Genomic DNA, 15,418 nt, shown 5'->3' with positions numbered 1-15,418 from the left:
TTTTTCTTGGCCTTCTTCTCCGGCGCCTGGTAGGGCGCCGGAACCAGAATCTTCGTCAGAAGCGGGATGGCTGGTTCCTCAGGCAGCGGAGCCGGACACTGAACCCGCTCCGCCTTCTTTTTCCAGCCTTGAAAAAATAAATAGGGAGGCTTAGGCATCTTCCCTGAATAAGCAAATAAAGGATACACCTTGAAATGCGAAAGACTTACCGGACTGGCGGGATGGGCCAGGTCGTGCCCACGGTCCTCGGTCATCTTCGGACACGTCTCGTTGGCCTTGAAGAGCACCTTCCAGATATCTTCGTGTGTAGTTCCGAAGAACCGTTGCAAGGTCTGGTGCTCGGCCGGATCGAACTCCCATAGATGGCAAGCCCGGCTCTAGCATGGAAGGATCCGGCGAACTAGCTTCACCTGGATCATGTTGACGAGCTTGATGTTCTTGTCCACCATGCTCTGGATGCGCGTCTGCAGCGCTGTCAGCTCGTCCGACAAAGCCCAATTCAGGCCCTTCTCTAGCCAGGAGGTGAGCCGCATTGGGGCTCCGGACTTGAACTCGGGAGCCGCGGCCCAGGTGGCGTCGCGGGGCTCTGTGATATAGAACCACAATTGCTGCCACCCTTTGATGGTCTCCACGAAGGAACCTTCGGGCCATGTGACGTTGGGCATCTTGCTCACCATGGCGCCTCCGCACTCTACGTGTTGGCCACCCACCACCTTCGGCTTCACATTGAAGATCTTTAGCCACAATCCGAAGTGGGGTGGGATGCGGAGGAAAGCAACGCACACGACAATAACTACCGAGATGTAGAGGAAAGAATTTGGGGCTAGATCATGGAAATCTAGCCCGTAGTAGAACACGAGTCCGCGGATGAATGGGTGGAGAGGAAATCCCAGCCCGCGGACGAAGTGAGGGATGAACACTACCCTCTCATGGGGCTCCGGGGTGGGGACGATCTGCCCCTTGGCCGGAAGCCGGTGGGCGATTTCCTTGGCCAAAATCCCGCCTCTCAGAGCTTCGTGATGTCCTTCTCCTTGACGGAGGAGACCATCCACTTGCCCTGCGCTCCGGATCCAGACATGGTCGGAGTGCTTTCTTGAGGCAGAAAAGATGAGAACTTGGGCGCTGGAGCTCGAGAATGGGGGGGGGCAGAGAGAGGGAAGGTGTGGGTGAAAGAAACCTTATCTCCTTATAAAGGCAATGAATATCAAGCGCCTCCCCACTCGCCTTAAAACTCGCCTATTCCCAAGGGCCATGCAGACGGCACGGTTGGATTACCCACACCCGTATTGATGAGAATCCCGTAATAAAGGGGCACGATCTCTGCTGCGACAAGACGTGCCAATGGAAACCGCATCTTGATGCATGGAGCGGCAGGCTAAAAACCGGTTCGAAATAATAACCGGGCAGCGATGTGATGTCATGCTACAAAAAGTTGTCGGTAGATTGGACTCGTGAAATATTATACCCTTTGCGTTGTGTGTGGTATTTGTTTTGCAGAGCCGGACACGTTTCCTGTGTTCGAAGGCTGTTTTGGAGTATTCGGAGGAGGAACCCGCCTTACAATGCCGAAGACAATTTGCGCGCCGGACACATCATCATTGAAGCCCGGTCCGTTTTCTATATGAACCGGAGGGTTTAGTCCGTAGAGGCAATCATAACAATACAGGCTAGACTTCTAGGGTTTTAGCCATTACGATCTCGTGGTAGATCAACTCTTGTAATACTCATATTCATCAAGATCAAGCAAGCAGGAAGTAGGGTATTACCTCCATAGAGAGGGCCCGAACCTGGGTAAACATCGTGTCCCCCGTCTCCTGTTACCATCGACCTTAGACGCACAGTTCGGGACCCCCTACCCGAGATCTGCCGGTTTTGACACCGACAAGGATGCCTACCGGGGCATCCCCAAGCTTAGATGCTTGAGACTTCTTGAAATATTATCTTGGGGTGCCTTGGGCATCCCCAAGCTTGAGCTTTTATGTCTCCTTAATTCCTTTTATATCTCGGTTTCCCTAAATCTCAAAACTTCATCCACACAAAACTCAACAAGAACTCGTCAGATAAGTTAGTATAAACCAATGCAAAAACCTTATCATTCTCTACTGTAACAAATCACTAAAATTACTATTCAACATTGCATACTAAATGCTTCTGCATATTTAATATTCCTATCCTCAAATAGAATCATTAAACAAGCAAACATATGCAAACAATGCAAACATAACAGCAATCTGCCAAAACAGTACAGTCTGTAAAGAATGCAAGATTCATCATACTTCTCTAACTCCAAACATTATGAAATTCTACCACACTGTAGAAAATTTATCAGAGCTTATTATGCAAAAAGTTTCAACATTTTATCATATTCTGCTTTTCTAGGGAATTTTTGCAACAGCAATAAACTTTCTGTTTTGAAACAACAACATGTATACTTGCAAAATAAGCATGGCAAAGGCTATCGCTAACATTTTTATTGAAAATAGAGATGCAAAAAATTATTCTAAATAACATCAAGCAAATGCTAAAAACATAAAATGACGCTCCAAGCAAAACACATTTCATGTGGTGAATAAAAATATAGCTCCAAGTAAAGTTACCGATGAACGAAGACGAAAGAGGGGATGCCATCCGGGGCATCCCCAAGCTTAGGCTCTTGGTTGTCCTTTAATATTACCTTGGGGTGCCTTGGGCATCCCCAAGCTTAGGCTCTTGCCACTCCTTATTCCATAGTCCATCGAATCTTTACCCAAAACTTGAAAACTTCACAACACAAAACTCAACAGAAAATCTTATGAGCTCCGTTAGTATAAGAAAATAAAACCACCACTTTTGGTACTGTTATGAACTCATTATAATTTCATATTGGTGTAACATCTACTGTATTCAAACTTATCTATGGTTCATACCCTCCGATACTACTCATAGATTCATCAAAATAAGCAAACAACACATAGAAAACAGAATGTGTCAAAAACAGAACAGTCTTTAGCAATCTGTAACTTTAGAATACTTCTGTAGCTCCAAAAATCCTGAGAAATTAGGAAGTCCTAAGCAATTTGTTTATTAATCTTCTTCAAAAAGAATCAGATCAAAAGCACGTTTCTGTGAATTATCAAAACTAATTTACAGGGCGCAAAAGTTTCTGATTTTCAGCAGGAAAAACACAACTATCACCGTAAGCTATCCTAAAGGTCTTACTTGGCACTTTATTGAAACAAAAGCTATAAAACATGATTACTACAGTAGCTTAATCATGTGAACACACAAAAACAGTAAGGGTAAATATTGGGTTGTCTCCCAATAAGCGCTTTTCTTTAATGCCTTTTTAGCTAGGCATGATGATGACAATGATGCTCACATAAAAGATAAGAATTGAAACATAACGGGAGCATCATGAAGCATATGAATAGCACATTTAAGCCTAACCCACTTCCTATGCATAGGGATTTTGTGAGCAAACAACTTATGGGAACAAGAATCAACTAGCATAGTAAAGCAAAACAAGCATAGCTTCAAGATTTTCAACACATAGAAAGGAAACTTGATATTATTGCAATTCCTACAAGCATATGTTCCTCCCTCATAATAATTTTCAGTAGCAACATGAATTAATTCAACGATATAACTATCACATAAAGCATTATTTTCATGATGCACAAGCATATAAATTTTACTACTCTCCACATAAGCAAATTTATTCTTATGAATAGTAGTGGGAGCAAACTCAACGAAATAACTATCATGTGATACTTTATTCACATAATCAATTTGAGCATTAAAATCATGATGACAAGTTTCATGGATATCATTACTCTTTATAGCATACGTGTCATCACAATAATCATCATAAATAGGAGGCATGCTTTCATCATAATAAATTTGCTCATCAAAACTTGGGGGACTAAACATATCATCTTCATCAAACATAGCATCCCCAAGCTTGTGGCTTTGCATATCATTAGCATCATGGGTATTCAAGGAATTCATACTAACAACATTGCAATCATGCTCATCATTCAAAGATTTCGTGCCAAACATTTTAATGCATTCTTCCTCTAGCAATTGAGCACAATTATCGGAATCCTTATTTTCACGGAAGACATTAAAAAGATGAAGCACCCTCAATTCCAATTTTTTTGTAGTTTTCTTTTATAGACTAAACTAGTGATAAAACAAGAAACTAAAATATTCGATTGCAAGATCTAAAGATATACCTTCAAGCACTAACCTCCCCGGCAACGGCGCCAGAAATCCTTCTTGCTACCTCTTGAGCATGCGTTGGTTTTCCCTTGAAGAGGAAACGGTGATGCAGCAAAGTAGCGTAAGTATTTCCCTCAGTTTTTGAGAACCAAGGTATCAATCCAGTAGGAGACTACACGCAAATCGCCTAGTACCTGCACAAACAATCAAGAACCTTGCAACCAACGCGATAAAGGGGTTGTCAATCCCTTCATGGCCACTTGCAAAAGTGAGATCTGATAAAGATAATAAAGTAAATATTTTTGGTATTTTTGTTGTATAGATTGGAAAGTAAAGATTGCAAAATAGTAAACGAGATGTGATGTAAGTAAAAGTGATTCAAGATAATAGGAAAGAGACCCGGGGGCCATAGGTTTCACTAGTGGCTTCTCTCAAGATAGCATGTATTACGGTGGGTGAACAAATTACAGCCGAGCAATTCATAGAAAAGTGCATAGTTATGAGAATATCTAGGCAATGATCATGAACATAGGCATCACGTTCGTGTCAAGTAGATCGAAACAATTCTGCATCTACTACTATTACTCCACACATCGACCACTATCCAACATGCATCTAGAGTATTAAGTTCATAAGAACAGAGTAACGCATTAAGCAAGATGACATGATGTAGAGGGATAAACTCAAGCAATATGATATAAACCCCATCTTTTTATCCTCGATGGCAACAATACAATACGTGCCTTGCTGCCCCTACTGTCACTGGGAAAGGACACCGCAAGATTGAACCCAAAGCTAAGCACTTCTCCCATTGCAAGGAAGATCAATCTAGTAGGCCAAACTAAACCGGTGATTTGAAGAGACTTGCAAAGATATCAAATCATGCATATAAGAATTCAGAGAAGAACCAAATATTATTCATAGATAAACTTGATCATAAATCCACAATTCATCGGATCTCGGCAAACACACCGCAAAAAGTATTACATCGAATAGATCTCCGAGAACATCGAGGAGAACTTTGTATTAAGAAGCAAAGAGAGAGAAGAATCCATCTAGCTAATAACTATGGACCCGAAGGTCTATGGTAAACTACTCACACATCATCGGAGAGGCTATGGTGTTGATGTAGAAGCCCTCCGTGATCGATTCCCCCTCCGGCGGAGCACCGGAAAAGGCCCCAAGATGGGATCTCACGGGTACAGAAGGTTGCGGCAGTGGAAAAGTGGTTTCGTGGCTCCCCCCAATGTTTTTAGGGTATAAGAGTATATATATGCGAAAGAAGTAGGTTGGTGGAGATACAAGGGGTCCACGAGGGTGGGGGACGTGCCTACCCCCCCTGGGCGGGCCCTCCTGCCTCGTGGCCGCCTCGTTGCGTCTCTAACTTCAACTCCAAGTCTCCTGGATTGCGTTTGTTCCAAGAAAGATCCTCGCGAAGGTTTTGTTCCGTTTGATATTCCTTTTCTGCGAAACATTGAAATAGGCAAAAAACAACAATTTGCACTGGGCCTCCGGTTAGTAGGTTAGTCCCAAAAATAATATAAAAGAGCATAATAAAGCCCATTAAACATCCAAAACAGATAATATAATAGCATGGAACAATCAAAAATTATAGATAGGTTGGAGACGTATCACCCTTTCGGTACCTTTGCTTATAGACGTATGCCTTTTGGTTTATGTAATGCACCTGCTACCTTTCAAAGATGTATGACTGCTATATTCTCAGACTTCTGTGAAAAGATTGTTGAGGTTTTCATGCATGATTTCTCCATGTATGGAACTTCTTTTGATGATTGCTTAAGCAACCTTGATCGAGTTTTGCAGATATTTAAAGAAACTAATCTTGTCTTGAATTGGGAGAATTGCCACTTTATGCTTAATGAAGGTATCGTCTTTGGGCATAAAATTTCTGAAAGAGGTATTGAAGTTGATAAAGGTAAAGTTGATGCTATTGAAAAGATGTCGTGTCCTAAGGACATTAAAGGTATAAGAAGTTTCCTTGGTCATGCCGGTTTTTATAGGAGGTTCATTAAAGACTTCTCAAAAATTTCTAGGCCTCTGACTAATCTCTTACAAAAAGATGTTCCTTTTGTCTTTGATGATGATTGTGTAGAAGCATTTGAAATACTTAAGAAAGCCTTGATTTCTGCACCTATTGTCCAGCCACCTGATTGGAATTTACCCTTTGAAATTATGTGTGATGCTAGTGATTATGCTGTAGGTGTTGTTCTAGGACAAAGAGTTGATAAGAAATTAAATGTTATCCAATATGCTTGTAAAACTCTAGACAGTGCCCAGAGAAATTATGCTACTACTGAAAAAGAATTTTTAGCAGTTGTATTCGCTTGTGATAATTTCAGACCTTATATTGTTGATTCTAAAGTAACTATTCACACTGATCATGCTGCTATTAAATATCTTATGGAAAAGAAAGATGCTAAACCTAGACTTATTAGATGGGTTCTCTTGCCACAAGAATTTGATTTGCACATTATTGATAGAAAGGGAGCTGAGAACCCCGTTGCAGACAACTTGTCTAGGTTAGAGAATGTTCTTGATGACCCACTACCTATTGATGATAGCTTTCCTAAAGAACAATTAGCTGTCATAAATGCTTCTCGTACTGCTCCATGGTATGCTGATTATGCTAATTACATTGTTGCTAAATTTATACCACCGAGTTTCACATACCAGCAAAAGAAAAAGGTTTTCTATGATTTAAGACATTACTTCTGGGATGACCCACACCTTTATAAAGAAGGAGTAGATGGTGTTATTAGATGTTGTGTACCTAAGCATGAACAGGAACAGATCCTATGCAAGTGTCACTCCGAGGCATATGGAGGACACCATGTTGGAGATAGAACTGCACATAAGGTATTGCAATCCGGTTTTCATTGGCCTACTCTTTTCAAAGATGCCCGTAAGTTTGTCTTGTCTTGTGATGAATGTCAAAGCATTGGTAATATTAGTAGACGTTAAGAAATGCCTATGAACTATTCACTTGTTATTGAACCATTTGATGTTTGGGGCTTTGATATATGGGACCGTTTCCTTCCTCTAATGGGTATACACATATTTTAGTTGCTGTTGATTACGTTACTAAGTGGGTAGAAGCTATTCCAACTAGTAGTGCTGATCATAACACCTCTATTAAGATACTTAAAGAAGTTATTTTTCCGAGGTTTGGAGTCCCTAGATACTTAATGACTGATGGTGGTTCACATTTTATTCATGGTGCTTTTCGTAAAATGCTCTCTCGATATTGCGCTTAATTCTACATAGGCTTCATCATGGACTCATGGTCGGATCTTCCAATATCTTTCGTCCATATTTGAAGGATAGAGCAATAGTAGTGAAAAGAGTAGTTTAGAATCTATGTTTGAGTCACGACTCACGAACCTAATTTTTCAAACAAAGCCTTTTGTTTTCTCCACCAAACTATGGTGCGCCTTGTTACTAAATCTTTTGTTTTTGTTTTTGTTATTTTCTTGCACTATCAGAGAAGGTTATTTCAAATAAGCACAGATTGTTCATGTGAAGCAATAAACAGAGAATTATAGAGAAGTCAGTAGCAAAACCATGCCTTATGATTTGATAGCTTAAAAGGTTCGGACACCATGCTTCTTCAGTTTCCCATGCATTGTCCCAATAGACATGGAAATTAGTAGAGTCACTTGCCGATCATAGGATGAAGTACAGAAAAAAGAAGACCGAAAAGAAAGAGCACCTCTAAACACCCAGGTGACTTCAGCTTGTCGTCTTGGCCGCTACCACACCTCTACACGGCTGGCACCCTGGAGGGGCGACAATCAGAGAGAGCATTCTACTTGTGAGCTGCGTTGGGAATTCCTCAAAGAGGACGGAAGATGCAGTACAATAGAGATAAGTATTTCCCTCACTGAGAACCAAGGTTTATCGAACTAGTAGAAGAATCATGCAAAACCTCATGAACAACACCTGCACACACAAAAGATAATACTTGCACCCAACGTGGGCAAGAGGGTTGTCAATCCCCTTGAACTCGTTAATTGCAAGGATCAAATCTCGTAGTGGTAGATAGATAAATTGCAAAAAATAAAGGAAATAAAATTGCAGCAAAGGAACTTTAGTTATTATAATATGATTAAAGTAGACCCAGGCCATAGTTTTCACTAGAAGCTTCTCTCTTGAATACATAGCATACGGTGGGTGAACAAATTACTGTTGGATAATTGATAGGAAAGCCCATAGTTATGACGATATTCAAGGCAATGATCAAGTATATAGGCATCACGTCCGAGACAAGTAGACCGACTCCTGCCTGCATCTACTACTATTACTCCACCCATCTACCGCTATCCAGCATGCATCTAGGGTATTAAGTTAATAAAAATAAATTAAGAAAGATGACATGATGTATACAAAGTAAACCCAATCAATATGAATAAACCCCGTCGTTTTACCCTTAATGGTAATAATATAAAAACGTGTCTTGCCCCCTTCTGTCACTAGGATATAGAGCACCGCAAGTTTGAACCCATTATAAAGTACCTCTCCCGCTAAAGATAAATCAATCTAGTTGGCCAAACCAAACGGATATATCAGAGAGAAATACAAAGCTATAAAAATCATCCATAATAAAGTTCAGAAAAGACTCAATTACTTCTCATGAATATTCAGAGAAGGTAAAGGAAGTGAAAAAAGACCCTGAAGAAAACCGGTAAAACCAGGTTATTGTCAATTCAGATAATCTTGAGGTTATTAGTACATAAATGAAGGAGGACAATCTACAGGTCCAACGGTTGCAATCTTTGACGATTGCTATCATATCGCGTGCATCTTTCCTTATACCTCGTTTGTGCACTGCCCTTGGGAGGCTAATTCTGTTGCTCATGAATTAGCAAATATGGCCAAGGGCCCGTCTTGTAATAGTTTTTTGTTGAGCCCCCTAGCGAGCTCATACCTCTCTTTATTTAAGTGATGAAACATTGATTGAATCGTAAATAAAGAGAGGGATGTGATTTCAAAAAGAAAAAAAACAGACGAAAAAGAAAATAAAATATTGGGCGCTGCTACGCGTCCGCCGGCCGATGTTTTGATATTATCCGTCATGTCGACAGCCGTTGGATCCCCGAGCGGTTAGCCGTCCGATATAGTGTCCGCACCCCGCATTCCCCCTCATTAATTCCCGCACATGCGCTCTGTTGCAGAAACACGACACTCTTGCCCCCGGCACCAACAGAGCTGTGCCCTGCGCGGCGCCGCCGCCAACCTACCCCAAAATCAGCGCGCCGCTGGCGTGCAAGAGGTAAATTGAAGTTTCTGAAACACCATGGTGCACCATATCGCGCGTCAGATGGTTGGGTTGGATCTGACGCAAATCGAACTCACTAAGAGGCCCTGGTTTGAGAACAGCCGCGCCCATCGTTCTCAGCTCCGAGCGCCGCCGGAGGGCTTCCGTCGCGTGCTGGAGTTTCCTTTTGGTTCGGCATCGTGATGGTTCCGCCGCGTGCTTTGAGATTTTCTTCTTCCAAGTTCGTCTCCTCATTCTCCCCAACACCATCTCATCTTCCTTTGGCCTGAATTTCATCAAGGTTTTCATGATATTTTAAGCTTCCACACCTTGTAAGAATATTCATGTAATGAAAAGAAATTGCTAATAAACTTAGTTTATAAAAATGTTTGCCACGCATTAAAAAAATTGTTTGTGGAATGTAAAAGTTTGTTGGCGTGGTGTAAACAAAATATCCGTACAATCCATAAAAACGCTTTGCATGTATTTGAAGAATCGCTGTGGGAGGTCATAGCTAGTTCAGTTTTACTGTTTAGTAATATGGGTGTCTTTCCAAGATAAGTACTCCCTCCGTCCGGAAATACTTGTCGGAGAAGGACATAGCATTTTCGGATATATAACATGCCTATGGGTGTCTTACGAGTTGTGGAAAATTGTGGAAGAAGGCTACAAGCCCGCGAACCTCGATGATCTCACTCCATCAAAGGCTTACGACAAGGAACTCAACTCCACCGCGCTCATGATGATAAGGAAGGGGACGGTACCTCAACATGAACACCACCAAGCAACTATGGGATGCTCTTGTGTTAACCAAGACCGGCGCCACCACACTTTAACAAACAAGATATGAAGTTGCCAAGAGTGACATGAACTACTTTGTGAGGAAGAAGTATGAGTCACCTCAAGAGCTATGTGAACGCCTAAATACTCTTGCTTGTGAAATTGAAAGATTTGAGTGTGAAAGGGGAGGTGATGGTTTCAGTATAACCAACAACAAATTCCTTGTGGAGAAGTTACTCACAGTTGTTGCCACTGACTATAAGAACACGGTTTGGTCCATAAGACGCGAGCATGGGTTCTCAACCGTGACTACCGATGATGTGTTTGCTACCTTCTTGCAATATGATGAGTATGATCTCAAAGTAAAAGACAACTTGTTATGCAAGAAGGAAGTCAAAAGACCAACTTTGCTTTGAAGGCCAAGCAAGAGTGACGAAGAAGAAGGTGATGATGATGACGATAAGTTGACTCGGATGTGTGTCCCTCATACAATTAAATGACACAGGAAACAAAATAACCGACGGGGAAGGAACATAAGAGAAGAACTGCAAAGGGTCTGACGCTGCAGGGGTATGCAATTGCTTGCCAAAGAAGAAAGAACAGGGCCCTTTTTGTTAAGAGAAAATCTAGAGCAAGCACATAGTTTGGGATGGAAAAAAAAGAGTAAAAAGAAGAAAGAAAAAGAAAACCTGCTGAACCAACTTGTGGTTGGATGGACTGTCGTATCCCCAGCCAACCAGGGTTCAAATCCTGATACTCGCATTTATTCCTGGATTATTTCAGGATTTCCGGCGATGCGCATTTAGTGGGAGGAGACGTTCCCGTCGACGACGAGGTGGCTACGGTGACTTCGTAAATTTCAAGATGATATGCCGGCTCAGTCTTTCGGAGGTGCTCGTAGGGGTAGGGTGTGCGTGTGTGCGTTTATAGGGATGAGTGTATGCGCGTGTATATGAGCGCTTGCGTGTGTACTATGTTCAAAAAAAAAACCCTGCCGAAATCTACACGGCGTGCAACCCAGTTGGGCCGAAACCGAAACCTCGAAGAACAAGAACTGCACCGGGCCGGGCTCGCTCCAAGGTTAATATAAGTTGGACCTTCCGGTTCCGGACAGCGCAAGAGACCGCAGCCGCACCCACTTTCCCCGTCTGTCTTTCTTCTCGGCGGAGGCGGAGGCGACAGGAAGGCGAACGACGAACCCTAGCCGCGCGAGGAACGCCCAGATCCCCAAGGTACGCTCACCTAAACCTACCGCATTCCCCCGATCGATTATGTGTGTGCTCGTATGGGTGGGTGGGGGAGCCGCGGCTGGCCGGCGGTTGTGATTCGTGACGGACTTATCCTAATCCCTAACCAATTGTTGGCAGGCCGGCGACGATGGCGATGGCGGCGGTTCGCTGCGCCGCGAGGAGGCTCGGTGGCTCCCTGCTCCAGCCAACGCAGGCGGCGGTCGCGGAGGAGGGACGCCGCCTCGTGCCAAGCAGGTTCATGCGCTCCCGCCACCTCTCCACCAAGGTATCCTAACCAAAATCGACATCCTTTTGTCTCATGATTTGTGTATCCCACGGCATCAAGTATCGATGTAGCCAGCCATAATCGAATTCTGTGCAATCGAAACAGCAGCATGGCATGTGTCTCTTGTACTAGTTACTAGCTAGAAACAAGAGCAAAATTACTTTGTTATCCCCTGTCCGGCGACGCATCTTAACCAAAATTGACATCTTTCTTCTCATGATTTACCTGCCGAACATCAAAGGATCGAAGTAGCCTGCGATTAGCGAATTCTGTGCAATTGAAACAGCAGCATGCATGTGTCTCTTCTACTTGTAGTTGGGGGAACTTGTACTAGTTTCCCTCCAGCTACAAGTATTTCGGTATAGAGTAGTAGAAACAAGAGCAAAACTACTTGGTTATCTCCTGTCCGGCGAGGCATCTTAACCAAAATTTACATCTTTCTTCTCATGATTTACCTGCCGACATCAAGTATCGATGTAGCCTGCGACTATCGAATTCTGTCCAATCGAAACAGCAGCATGCATGTGTCTCTTCTGTTGGCTACTAGCTAGAAACAAGCGCAAAATTACTTGGTTATCTCCTGTCCGGCGAGGTATCTTAACCAAAATTGACATCTTTCTTCTCATGATTTATCTGCCGACATCAAGGATTGATGTAGCCTGCGATATTCGACTTCTGTGCAATCGCAACAGCAACCTGCATTTGTCTCTTCTATTAGCTGCTAGTAGAAATACTTGCTACTTATCATCGTCATACTTGTTTAACCTGACATGAACCTGTACATCCACTTGGACTGCATGCAAACCATATCTATCATTATAAGCAACTTGTTTTCCTGCTTAATCTGAGCATGGCCTTTTACCATCTCATCTTCTGTTTGAGGCACTTCCTAGTATTACTACCTCTGTCCCAAACTAGTTGACTCGGGTTTGTCTAGATACTTCCGTATCTAGAAAAATCTAAGTCTTACTAATTTGGGACGGAGGGAGTATGATTCTGCGACCTCATTTATCCATTGTACAGTAGCTACCTACACATGCACCCCATGCATTCTGTATATATGTATCCCACGACATCCAAGGATCGACCTAGCCTGCCACACTTGAATTATGTGCAATCAAAGCAGCAACATGCATGTGTCTCTTGTTTTAGCTACTATAAACAAGAGCAAAATTACTTGCTTTATCATGATCATACTTGTCTAGCCTGACCTGAACCTGTACATCCTGACGTTACTAGCAACAGGAATACATGCATGCAAATCATAGCATCAAGCAACCTGCTTTGTGAATCATTAATTGCAACGCATAAGACTATTGTTGCTGCGGTTTTGAAACCATCTCATCATCTGCTTAGTTCCTAGTATGATTCCGTGACTTCATTTATCCATAATGCAGTAAGTATGAATGATTCTGCCGGGACTAGTTGCTACACATGCAAACCTCTTCTTACCTACTCCCTCCGTAAAGAAATATAAGAGCGTTCAGATCACTACTTTAGTGATCTATAAACGCTCTTATATTTCTTTACAGTGGGAGTCATTACCAATCGCAATCAGCGCTTACTTGGTGATTGATGGTGCAAAGCAAGTGCAGTGACCATTGTGTATGTGTATCAAATCCAGCATGCTAGCGAGACCTGGATGGAAAAGAAGATGCAGAAGTTGAGATCTATGTGGGCCCAGTACAAGGCGGACATAGAGAGAAGGATGAGGGAACCTCCAGAAGAGGATGAGTTTAAGTTGTAAGTACAATGCCAGACGAACAAACAAGATGCATGCATCCTTAATTTCCTGTTTGTTTGCTTGTTTGATACACATATAATCTCATTTGACCTACCTCTTTCTACCTGCAGGCTTGTCGAGTCCTACGCACGTACGATTGATGGTGTGGTCCATGGAACTGCCAAGATGGCACTTCTCTGCATCATTCCATTTGCCCTTTTTGCCGGCGACAACAACAAGGGGGTAGAAGCAGAGTCTGTTACCAAGGAAGACCAGTGAAGACAAACATCCAAAGACGAGAACCAAAGATGGACCCCTACTTGTTTTCAGTTAAATTATGATGACCTGCAGTTTCGCTAGCGAGCACTATGCTATCGTTGTGATTTTGTGTAACATGGTACCATCTATTCGACATGAAACTTGTAGGTTGATGAGAACATGCATTGCATAGCTTGTATGGTCACTGGCATGCATTTTGCTGCTACTGGAGTGCTTGAATCAACTTAGAGGTGTTAACTCTTCTTCTGAAACTAATTGTGTGACGTTATCCTTTCACTTCATGACTGCCCTGTGTTTTTCCCCATCACCAAAGGGGCGGGCTCGTCTTGTACAGATCCTCTTAACTTCATGGCTGCCCTGTTTTTCTCCTGTCACCAAGGGGCGTGCTAGCCTTGATCTATTCATTCTGGGCGTTCTTTCTCATCAACATGAGGTTATTTATTTATTGATTCAGCACTCTTTTACAAACCTGTTGAAAAACATGGGGAGACTAATAATAATACTTCGAGAGCATGGTTAAATAAGAAAGAAGAATATGTGTGGAAATAGCGTCGAGTAAGGTTCAATCCTATTCACCGGGATCCTCAAATTCAAAAATCAAAACAACTGTGAATTTTTAGAGATTTCTCGAGTCAAGCAAAATTCTTATTTTTGACCCATCAAAATCGACATATTCAAGTGTGACTAGTGAAGGTGGATGTACCCTTGCGTCTCTTAGAGAGGATCATTCTCTTCAGGCATTTGAGAACATGCTTTAAACAAGAAGACGAACCTGTGTGTGAAGTCCCCCCCCCCCCCCCCCCCCCCCCCACCTAGGGTTCCCAAGTCCTCTGGTGGCCACTGCCGTGAGTTCCCTAAGGAAACCTCTTCCCTAAGCGATCAACGTTTTTCTCTTTACCTTTTGCCACTCGAACTGATCACGGGGCCAACTTGGTTGGCCGCCGGTCTTGGAAGGCAAGAGTGAGGGTTCGGAGGCAGGAAGGGGAGATCGAGACTGATGGAGAATTCATTGGAGGCTAGTGACTCAGGTGGAAAGAAATATGATGGTTCTAGTGTTCTCGTGGCGAGATTTTTTTTTTTAAAGAAAGTTCTGCTAGCGGTACATTATTTGTTACACTATTCTTGTGATTCACAAGAAAGTGCATGTTTTGGTGCTGAACTGAACTTCACAAAACAATTACTAGTTGTTAATGTACATGAATGTCTTATTTACCCCCATATAATAATACAAAAGTTCCTTTTCAAATCCATGTTTTTGAAGATTATTTTTGTTATGCCTTCTAATCAAGTGTTTGCACGCAGTCCCTGGAATGGGTTTTGACATCATGTGGCTAGGCACATTAGTTGCAACCTCCCCGATCGATGATGAAGCAAAACCAAATCACGTTCTTTTGTTAGAAATCAAGGTCAATTTTTTTCTATTTTTATGTTAAAAATGACATATTTATGGTGTTCAGAGTTTCCTCATTTGTTATATACTCCTTAAACAGGGAAAGTAGGATAGGCCAAACAAACTTCGTTTGATGTCTATCAGACCTTTTGATTATGCTGAGGCATGCCACTCTTACCTATAATGCTTATTTAAGCAAGTGTTTTTAAGTTTCTCACAATTTGGAATGTGTCCTCATGACCCGGCCTCAATTTCC

General features: G+C 42.5%; 1 protein-coding gene across 1 annotated transcript; it reads left to right on the top strand.

Annotated features, from left to right (window-relative positions):
• Window positions 1-11,354: 11,354 nt before the first annotated feature.
• LOC109764934 (uncharacterized) lies at window positions 11,355-14,023 on the top strand. The gene is made up of 4 exons (XM_020323717.3): window positions 11,355-11,487; window positions 11,623-11,770; window positions 13,395-13,513; window positions 13,625-14,023. Exons 2-4 carry the CDS (start codon window positions 11,633-11,635, stop codon window positions 13,770-13,772), a joined length of 405 nt encoding a protein of 134 aa, XP_020179306.1. The 5' UTR covers window positions 11,355-11,487; window positions 11,623-11,632; the 3' UTR covers window positions 13,773-14,023.
• Window positions 14,024-15,418: the final 1,395 nt, after the last annotated feature.

The sequence above is a fragment of the Aegilops tauschii genome, chromosome 1, assembly GCF_002575655.3.
Source record: "Aegilops tauschii subsp. strangulata cultivar AL8/78 chromosome 1, Aet v6.0, whole genome shotgun sequence".
In the NCBI taxonomy this organism is placed as follows: Eukaryota; Viridiplantae; Streptophyta; class Magnoliopsida; order Poales; family Poaceae; genus Aegilops; species Aegilops tauschii.
This window is presented reverse-complemented; position numbering and strand designations above follow the sequence as displayed.

What these genes read in the sequence shown, in the direction of transcription:
- LOC109764934 (XM_020323717.3), top strand. Translation starts at nt 11,633, where the DNA reads ATGGCGATGGCGGCGGTTCGCTGCGCCGCGAGGAGGCTCGGTGGCTCC. An exon ending in CCCGCCACCTCTCCACCAAG is followed by an intron (nt 11,771 to 13,394) that starts GTATCCTAACCA and finishes TATCAAATCCAG; the next exon opens with CATGCTAGCGAGACCTGGAT. An exon ending in GAAGAGGATGAGTTTAAGTT is followed by an intron (nt 13,514 to 13,624) that starts GTAAGTACAATG and finishes TTCTACCTGCAG; the next exon opens with GCTTGTCGAGTCCTACGCAC.